This window comes from Prosopis cineraria, unplaced genomic scaffold, assembly GCF_029017545.1.
Source record: "Prosopis cineraria cultivar Desert tree isolate PC_DT_omini unplaced genomic scaffold, ASM2901754v1 PC13, whole genome shotgun sequence".
In the NCBI taxonomy this organism is placed as follows: Eukaryota; Viridiplantae; Streptophyta; class Magnoliopsida; order Fabales; family Fabaceae; genus Prosopis; species Prosopis cineraria.
The window spans coordinates 4,422,614-4,433,466 of NW_026555344.1; the positions used below are offsets into that span (position 1 = coordinate 4,422,614).

At 32.8% G+C, this 10,853-nt stretch overlaps 1 protein-coding gene across 1 annotated transcript; it reads left to right on the top strand.

The window, feature by feature from the left end:
- Positions 1-337: 337 nt before the first annotated feature.
- Positions 338-3,282, top strand: LOC129290936 (ruBisCO-associated protein-like). Its single transcript, XM_054927998.1, has 2 exons — positions 338-362; positions 2,501-3,282. The coding sequence occupies exons 1-2, from the start codon at positions 338-340 to the stop codon at positions 3,280-3,282; spliced, it is 807 nt and encodes a 268-aa protein (XP_054783973.1).
- The last annotated feature ends 7,571 nt before the right edge of the window (positions 3,283-10,853 follow it).

The following is a 10,853-nucleotide window of genomic DNA, read 5'->3' on the forward strand; positions in this document are numbered from 1 at the left end:
CTCTCAACATTCAAGATACAGTAACATTTGCTACAGTCAATGTCAACTTTTTTAAACATTTTAGTGATGAGAACAATGATAAAAGTTGTTTAACGAACTTTCTTAGTTAAAAATATTTCTAAAAGTTTGATTAATAGTAAAAAACTAAAAGGAAAGGTAAAGAACACATTAATTGATATGAAATGTATCATATCAGCTGTGTTTGCTCATCTTTTACTCTTTATTTTATAATACCATTTGTATAGTTGCTAATTCTAAAAGAAGTTTGTCAAAATCAAAATTGCTTATTATTAAAGATCAACCATATTATAAAGTACATCAAATGGATTAGTGCTCAATGGCAGAGCTACATTGTAGTGCAGGTGGGCAAATGTCCCCCTCACTTTAGGAAAAACTACAAATAAGATATGTAAATTTTGCAAATTTACACCTCACACTATTGATATTTTGCACCTTCTAAACTGAATAAAAAATATTCAAGCTCAAAAGAGATTAGATATGAATGTCATATTCACATAAAAGATCATATTATCAATAAGTTAAATGTAATTTTTTTAAAAAAATAAAATTATGATAAATCTGCTTATACTGTTACAATTTTAGTCCTAGTGTAATAATTATTTTTTTAAAATTATTAATTTTTAAATTAAATTTTCTTTCACTTCCTAACTTCAGGTCCTAGTTCCGCCACTGAATCATCTATATTATTTATTGAAACTAAAATATTAGAATTACTTAATTATTAAAATTAATTATATAATTTTGCAGGTGAAAAAGCTAGAAAAGGAATATAAATATAGATAAATTACAATATATAAGGCCTCTAAAATAATTTTGTCTTTGGCCACAAAATTTCTTCATATGGTCTTGTATATGCCATTAATGGAATGAAAATTTGTAAGGCTAAAACATGAGAAAAATATCATTTGGGGATAATTTAATGAATCTGTGACTAAGAACACAAGAGGCAAGGGCACTTGAGGACTGTATTTGTGCATACATTTGGGAGTAGGTTGGCTCTTGTTCCCCCTCCACCAAAGGGTAGGACGGAGAATAGGAGGGAGGATCAGGAGAGAATCATGCTCCCATTCATTTATCCCTCTCAAGACCCAAGCTACAACAACATTTGCCACAATCAATGTCAACTTTTTCACAGATTGTCCATGACTATCCATATTTTTTTATGTAACATATAATTAAGATTATCTTGATGATGAAAACGAGGCATTTTTTTCTCTCAACTAGTAATTTAATGAAACCAGCATGAGGCAATATTGAACTTGAAAACACGATATAAATAATGCAACTAAACGGTCTTATTTTAACAAGTCCAATATAATTATATGGTGATAATTACAGCTCATTAGCAACATTGAAATTGAAGAATCCCCTCCTTGTGAGATCACCAAACATATCGGAGTATTTTAACAAGTCCAGTACAAATGGTCCTTGGTCAAGCTTATAGCATCAGATGCTATCCAGATAGTTAAAACTCAAAATGTAAATTTGGACGGTCCAAATATATCAATCAACTCTCTCTCAAACATATATTTGTGTGTGTTAGGAATGAAGATATAACTATTTGAAAATGGGGGAGAGAACAAATGGACGAAGACCAATAATTGTTATGATTGTCCAAAAGTGAAACTTAACTAAGTTGATGCGTGAAAAGTCCCGCTTCAATAAAATTGAGGTTAATAAATAATATATAATAGAATAAAAGGATATGGCGATAATTTCCAATTGCCAAAAGGAAAAATGCCTATCGGGACTCTGAAATCGCAGATCTTAAGTGTGAAATGTTAAACTTGTTTTACTATATATAAAATGTTGACAGCTGTTTTGCATATGCAACTCAAAATTAAACATTGAAAAATGATATTAAGATTGAATAGATTTAACCAATAATTTAATTAATCATGCATGGGATCTCAAAAAAACGTAAGGTAAGTATTCTGGTATTAATACTTAGCTCGTATTATGTACGGTGTAATGCGTGTGTGAATAGATTTAGGTACCGTAGTTAGCTTGTTTCGACGGTTAGAGGATGGCACGTAGTAGCTTCATTGGTTTGACAGTAATTCTTCACACGCAGCTAGTAGTTAAATGAACATTGATGGTGTCGTCTGTATAAACGCCTCACATACCCTATAAATAATGCAAGTAAACGGTCTTATTTTAATAAGTCCGCTATAAATAAGGCTATACTTAGCAATGTGTTGGAATATTGAAATTGAAAAATGCCTGTCCAGAGTCTCAAACCCCAGTTAACGCTCTCAAATACTTTATACGAAGAGGGAAACACAGTAACATAAGGGTACATGACGGAGAGAGAGTGACGTCAAAGATGACTCATACGAGAAGCAAGTGTGGTGTGTGCGGATGTGTATATATAAGGGCGAGAAGGAAGCTGAGTGAAACACAGACACAGATCCAGAATCAGAGAGAGAGAGGCCTAAGTCATACATAACTATATTCCAATATTCCAATCCTTTGTTAGCCTATCGGGTTTATGCCAGCAGCTACACTTCGATAAAAAATCTGGAGTCTGTGAAGCTCAAGAACGGAATCCATGTCGCCCTGGCCTTCGCCAGAGATTACGATGAAGATGGGAATCCCACTATGGGAGACTTCAAGTACTATTTCAAAAAAGACGAGCTCACTCCTACCAAGATCAAAACATTCAAGCAGAAGTCAGTTTCCAAAGTCAAGTTCTTCCTCAGCATCGGTGGCCGTGACGAGAAATATCCCTTTTCCGTCACCTCTTCCGATAAAAAAACCTGGATCTCGAGTGCCACCGAATCCCTGAAAAAGATCATCCACCAATACAACCTTGATGGCCTCTACGTTTACTACCAAAACATCAATCCCGACGGGCAAGGTCAGTTCAAGGATGCAGTAGGTGAGGTGATACAGAACCTGAAAAATGAGATGGCGGGCGACTTTCTGGTTTCCATCACCGTGTCCGCTCCTCTCAGTGATACTTATTACTGGCCCTTGCACGAGGCCTGCGAAAAGTTTATTGACACTGTGGTTTACCAGACCCACACTTGTTCAACTGTCATTAGAACTTCGCAGTCCCTCAAGGACGTCCTCGACAATCTGCCTTATGCCAAAGAGAAGCTCATCGCCGGGTACAGTAGCTCCCAGCCCTCGGACTGGACCAACGTCCCATTGCCCATCTTCCTTGGTTGCGTTCCTCACCTGCTCGACCAAAAGCCGGTGACCGCTTCTGGGATTTCCAACTGGATTGTGACCAGTGATGATAACCTTGAGAACTGAAAAGCCATCATGGCCCTTGTTATGTATCAGCTTCATTAAATAAAGCATCGGCGTCCCTCTGGTGTTGATGCGTGCTGCTGTTTCATGTTTCTGAGTGCTGTGTCTGTCGTCAGTTAATTTCCTTTCCAATAAGTCTCCAGTCACCGTTGGTGGAGGCATTTGTACTTGTTTGCTTGATTTGCGCTCAATTGGCTGTTGTGTTATCTGCATGTGCCAACTTGTTTAATAAATGTTGCTTTGATTGTTAATCAATTTGGTACGTGCATGGTTTTCCTTTCTCATCCTTTTTTGCCACTCGCAACTCTTGCTCAGTCTCCCTCTTGCTCGTTGTGCATGATTTCCCAGGGGATACTCTTCGGTCATGCTTGTCACCTTTCATGAGATGAGATCTGCGCCATAATTTTTAATTTTTAAAAATAAAGATAGTATGTTATTAACGCTGAAAGCACGTAACAAATATCTCATTTTATATGTCTTTGATGTGTAATTTATAAGAATATATATTATATATTTTATTTTTCAGATTCATATAATCAAATAAATCAATTAAACTCGTAAATTCATATTAATTTCTTTGAGAAAATAAGAATAATCAAACTATGCTCTTTGCTTTTAATCTACTTTGTTTATAACAAAGACAGTAATAAGCATTTATAATAAATGAATTAGAATAAATGGATAGTCACAATTAAGGACTTCATAGGAAAATTAATATCGTCATAATTTAATTTCCCAAATTCACTACTCATCATCTTCTTATGTTTAAGGACTCAAAATTTTTAAAAATCTTTATTTGATATTAAGTTATCAATTTTTCAGAAAAATCTTCTTATGTACCACTTGTATTTAATTTATCAAATTATCATCAATTTTCGTGGGAGCAATTATCGCCATCTTTAATATGGACTTTTTAAAATAAGGGGCCTAACTGTTGTAAATGTATGTCAGCACAATAATGACCGTTAAGTCTTAAATAAAATAAAGAATTAATGACAATTAGTTCTCCAATAAATTTGTCAGCTGTGAAAAGATGAGTTACAAATATTTGTCTAAATAATTACAAATTCAAATTTTCTCATAAATAATTAATGAAGAATTGTTATAGCATAACTTTTGGAATTCAGGTCCCGAATTTAGTCATGGGAGAGTATGAGATAAAAATTCGCGCGCGCGCACACACAACTTGTTTTTTATGGAAGATGAGCAAATATGACAAACTATTATGAGCATTCCACTATATATGTGTATGTATAATATGACAACAGAGCAAAATTTAATTATTGGGTTAAAGGGTAAGTTTATTCATTTTTTCTATGCAATTCATGGATTTAAGGGAAAATATCACTCAAGAACTGTTGAGGGTATTTAATATCAAACAAGAACTAACAAATTCTGAAATATCATTGCAGGACTAAAGGATTGATTTGAAAATAATTTTAGGTGGGAAAACGCTATAATGCCATTGTTTTTTTAATTGACAAGTAGACTTTCATTAATTAACAAATACCCATTCACATTTAACAAGAAGACATTCACTAATTGATAAGTTCAATAAGTTAAAACAGATATGTTATAGGAAAATGACAAGTGTAGATCAAATTTCAATAAGTAGTCATTCTTTAATTAACTAATACTCATTCACATTTAACAATAAATAACTCACTAATTGACAAGTTAAAAAATCTAATAGTGTAATATCCTTGAAATTTAAACCCAATTAACAAAGCTTAATGAAGGTAATTAAGTGAATTAATGTGGTGTGTGGCTAGAGAGGTTTAAGTTGTGTAAATGATTGTGATTACAACCCTAAATGCAGGTTCAAAATGAAGTTGGGCCACCTGAGCATCAAAAGTGAGAAAAAAGCGAAGAAGGGTTCTCTATACCATATGCCACAACATGAGGAGTATCCATTGCGGTGCACAGAAGCAAAACCATGAGGAAGAGCCTCTTTGTGCCTTGTGCTGCGGCGAGAGGCTATGTGTACTGTGGAGTAAGGCCAAAATTTTAGCTAAATCAGTTTGTGTCTGTATAAAAAATTAGAAGAGAAGAGAGGAGAAAACAAAAGACACACACATTGGTCTATTAGGGTACAAGCTTAAGACCCATTGGTAATATTTGAAGCTTTCCAATAAACAAGGTAAGTACATTATGCTTCTCCCTCCCCTTTCCTTCCATTTTCATAAAGACTATAGTTAGGATTTGAGTTGAGAGAGTGATTTCGATCTATATGAGCTATGAGTTTGAACCCATTGACTAAAATAGATATAATTGGAATTGTTCAGAGTATTTAAACCCTACATTAATTATTTTGTGAGTTGTTAGTGGTTGGGGATCATTAATACATGAAATAGCAATAAATAAGGTTGTTGGGAGTGTTAATGATCATTAATGATGATTTAATGATTCATTAATGGTAATGTCGGCCATTGGAACCTAACAAGCCAATTAAGTATGATTGGGAGTGAGTTTTGATTTTGATTTAGAGGAGAATGTGGAGTTAGAATGGGAAAATTGCCAAAAATGGGGTAATAATGTTATCTTTGTGATATGATTTAGAATAACCCATTTGGCACCATTCAAGCTTGGGAAGAAGCTTTAAAAGTGGTTATTTTAATAGGTAAGCCTTTGATCTTTCAAAAGTTTGAGATAACTGGGGAAAATTTTGTTTGTACAGTTGTATGTTAATTAGTGATTTGTTGGAATAAATGATTTGGAACTTGTTTGGTGTGTAAAAATTATTAATGCAAATGTTAGCAATGTGATTATTATGTGTGTGGAATTATTTTTGATAATGGAGAATCTTATGCATGTTGCATATATTTGATTAGTAATGCTAATTGAGTGCCTATCAATGTGAAAATAATGAATATGTGAGTGATGATATGTTAATTGATATGTGATGAATTGTGTTAAAATGACATATTAAGTGTCAAGATGTGTATAGCATAATTATTGGTGGGAGTTCGCCTAAAGAGAGGAGTAGATTGGTAAATTCACGAAGTACTAGTGACTTATCATTGGAATTAAAAGCTTGCCTTGGCACCAACCATTAGAATTAGGAGGCAGCCATTGTCCCATGCATGGTTAATTTGGGATTGTCCCACTTGTTCTTCAAGGGACATGAATTTAAATTAGGTCTAACTAGTTTCCACCCGTTTATAAGAAGGCTAGATTAGGTGTAACATCCCAATTTAAATTTTAATAGTTAATTTGGGTTAATAGAAATTTTAAAAAAAATAATATTTAGAGGTAAGCAAATTAGAAGGAGATGATTGTTAAATCTAATCAGGAGATAATTCTAAATTTAAAAAAAATAATTAATTAATTAATTAAAAAAAATTAAATTATTATTATTATTATTATTAAAAAAAAGAAAATGTCTAAAGAAAGAAAGAAGAAGAAGAAGAAGGAGAAGAAGAAATTGCTTTCGGTGCTCTCCACGGCAATCATGACACATATATATATAATAATAAAAAAAAGAAGAGAGAGGAAAGAGGAAACAAAAAAAAACATGTGGGACCCGCGGTATTTTTTTATATAAAATCACCCTCCTTCCTTCATTTCTTCATTTCATCCCTGTACGCGAGTTGAGGCAGAGAGCGAGTGAGAGAGTGAGCGACATTGATGGAGAGGCTGACTGATTTAGAAGGTGAAGCTCCATAATAAGATACTTCATATGAGATTTTAAGTATTCTAAAATTAGGTAAGTATTCTAAACATTTTTCTTAGTCATATTTTCTCTTTGGTTTCTGATTTTGTGGTGGTAGAAAATTTAGGATTTGGAAGAGGGATGAATTTATGTTGAATAAATATGGTTTTGAGGTTGTTAGTAGTGTAATAAATATTCTAAAGTATTATTTTATTGATAGAATTGGAATTTGAGGCATTTGAGTTTATCCCTAGATTTCTATGGGTAGATTTTTAGTTAAATCTGAAAATATAAATTGATTTGTTGATATTTAGATGATTATTTGAGATGAGAAATAAATTATTATGGCTATAGAATAATGATTCTAGGCTTGAAATCAAGTTTGCAATTTTTGAGTATTTTTATGTGCGAGTTTTTGGAATAAAAAGAGAAATTTTGATATTAGAAAAATATTTGAATGAAATTATTGTGAAGGAGACTATTAAACCAAGTAGATACGTTCAAATACATGAAATTAAATTTTAGAATTCAAGAGACTAAGACTAATTTCTTAAAAAAATAAATAAATAAATATAAAATAAAATAAAATAAATACTTAAGTGTTAGAGTATGAGTGAAAATTGTGTTAATAATATTATTGACACATTGAGATATGATCAATTGTAGATTAATTTTCTTTTGACACCATTCAAGCTTTGGAAAGTTTTGGAAGTGTTGTAACTTAAGGGGTAACCTTTGACCTCTCAAAGGTTGAGGTAACCGGGAGAAATCTATTTTATACATTTGTATATTAATTAATTAATTATGTTAGTGAAACAAAAGAATATATATATATATATATATATCTAAATTTGAAATAATTATTTGTAATGCATGTGGCTTTGTTGAGACCTTATGATTTGTGACCAAGTTAATTGTGACTTGGTATAAGTAATGAGATTGATGTTGATGAAGATGTGCACAATCTTGACTATAAATTATGAATTATATATATGAGTTTTTTTTAAAATGAATTTTTTTTAGTATGATCATATGGCGGGAGTTCGCCCTAGTGAAGGAGTTAGCGATTACACAAAATTCATATGGTATTTGGCTATTAACCAATAATCCTAGGGGTTATAGCCACTACTTACCTTGTAAGGTACTGTAGCATTGTTCCTATTAAGGGACTTGACCCTACTGGCCTACCTGGAGTTTTGGGTAGAGCTAGTTTTGGGTATGACACACTATAGTGTGTGATTTGGGGGAAACCGTGTTCATAAGTGAGTAAGGTAACCCTGGCCCGATAGCCCCTCATGATATAATTAAGGCTTTGGGTAGTCTCACCACATGGATGATCCCTTCCAGTTGTTGGCCCACGGATTTCATGTCAGAGGAAATAAGGGGGGATATAAGGAAGAGATTGATTATGCATATTATTATTATCATGCCATTTGAGTGATTGATGGCTATGTTGAGAATATGATTATAATTGTAGAAATGAGAACATGTAGTAATTATGCGAATAATGTATATGTGGCTATTTGTGCAAATTTTATACTTGACTTTATTCTTGAAATTATTCACATGAGTTAAATGTTAATGTGATTAACATGTTATTAATATGATTGTTTGAATGGTCATCTTGATAAATATATTGGTCACTTGCATTCATGATTAATTATCATGCATTTGTATAACTTAGATATACTTTGGTTACTGAGTGCTTGTACTCACCCCTCTCTTTTAACATATTACAGGAGCTAGCTCATCTGAGAAGAACAGAGGAAAGGAGCATTAGGCCAAGTGATAATAATCACTTCTGTAGGCCTCTCTACTTTTATGTTGATATGTGTATTTAGTTTATGATATTGCCAATTAAGATAATATATTCTTGATCCATTGGCACTATGGGTTTTGTGTAGGATGGAAAGGCATTTTGGGCTCTTGAGGTTATGTTTTGATGCTTGTATTATATTAATGGGTCAAAATATTTGTGCAAGTAAAAATAGTTATTATCATGCTTCCGCATATGTTTAATTGAATGATATGAGTCCTTAAAATATTTTAAAGACTTGGGATTCCTTTATATTAAATAGTTTGTGAAAAATAAATACATATTAAGAATTCATTTAGGTTAATCTCGTATTGTATAATCCATTTGGGTTAGTCCTTGATTAACCATGGTTAGTATGATGATTAAGTCCTAATTTAGGACGCCCGTTACATTAGGGGTATAACATCCTATGGTCATTAGTATTGGAAAAATCTGTGATACACAAGTGAGCAAGTTAACTTTGGCTTTGTAATAACCTAGGAGCTTTAAGTAAAATTTAAAATATATAATAATGTCTTTTAATTGTATTTGAATTAATTTTTGAAAATATTTTATCAAGAAGCATTGTTGGTCTAGTGGGAGTTGCACGTAAGTTATGTGCATTAGGTCATGTGTTTGATTCTTATTAGGGCAAAAAGAGAGAGATTTTTATTTTTGTGTTCATTTTTATGAAATTACCATTTTTCCCTCAAAACAATCAGAATATATATGTCTTCCCTTATTCGAGTGAATTCTGGCGAGGACCATTAGGTGAGAGAGGGAGAGATATCTTAGATCTAGAACCTTCGTTATGTCTTCTCCTCATTTCTTCTCTACTGTTGGTCCATCACCGGTGGGGAACTGCTAGAGTTCTGTTTAATGTTGTCGTGGAGTTTACGTCGCACTTCTCTTCCTCATATCTACACCGATTTCCTTTCCCTCTTTCTCTGCAGTGTCACCTTCCTCCTTAATTCAGCTAGCAGCCTTTGGTAACTATGCTCTCCCATCATTCTCGTCGGTGTCAAGCTCGCACAACCTTCCCCTTTCTCCTTTATTTGAGTAGCAACTTAGATATATCAGAAATCTCCTTCCCCTGTTCTGTGAGTTATTGAAGCGTTCCTTAATAGTCTCTTCCTCGGCTACTCCTCGCTCTTCTGTCCTTGTTTTCGTGCTAGTGTGATTCGTCTTGCTTTTGTCGCTACTGATTGAGGGTGAGGAGATTTAAACTCCCTTTTTTTGCATGCCACTGGGTTTTGTGTGTAAGCGAGCTGTGAGTTTGGGGCTACTTCCTTAACATTGACTTATTCTTCTCTTTGGTCCAGCGTCATCGGCTCTATCCATGAGTGAACCTTGCCTCTCTTCCTTCCATCATTTAGTCTCTATTTGTATAATGGGGTTAGGTTGCTAAAATTTGAAATTGTCTTTCTTTTAATTAATATACTAATTGTGTATGATGGAGAAGAATATTATCGTTTCTTGAATTGGATTGATTGATGTCTGCAAATGAAATTTGGAAAAACAAAATATGAAGAAAAGAAGATAATGATGCTATGGGAGTTTTAATGGAAACTGATTGGATTATTGATTAAAATTTAATATTGTAAAAAATTTAGGGAAGTGAAATTTAAAAGGAAAAGTTAGTATTAGCTTAATGATTAATGCCTATTGGAAAATTTTTGCTTGATTTCATTTGTATTTTTTTTGAAATTTCTTTGGTTATTATGTGAAGTATGTTAGTGTATGTGTTATTGACCTATGAATTAACTTGAAGGTTGCAAACAAAATTTAATTGTAAAATTAGCTTATAGCAATGTGAATTCTTGAAAATGATAGTTGTTGTTAGATTATGCGATAAGAAGTTTGAATGTTACATGTTCTTTTGAGTGGATATTGGGAAATTAGTTATGTTCTTGGAGAAACTTTCGTTTAAATCTTGGTTCTAAAGTTTTAAACTTATTGTCATTATATATATAGGATGTATTAGTGTTGGAAGAGAGGTTTTTTTTTTAGCATTGTTAGAAATTTGTTAAGATCCTAATATATTCGATAGAAAGTTTGGAAGGAAGGGAAATGGATTAATGTGGTAAGAGGAGAACATTGTACATTGAGAAAATTATAAGTAAGTGG

Coding starts and splice junctions, on each gene's coding strand:
- LOC129290936 (XM_054927998.1), top strand. CDS start 338: ATGGCAGAGCTACATTGTAGTGCAG. Junction 363..2,500: donor AGAGCTACATTGTAGTGCAG/GTGGGCAAATGT, acceptor ATCCTTTGTTAG/CCTATCGGGTTTATGCCAGC.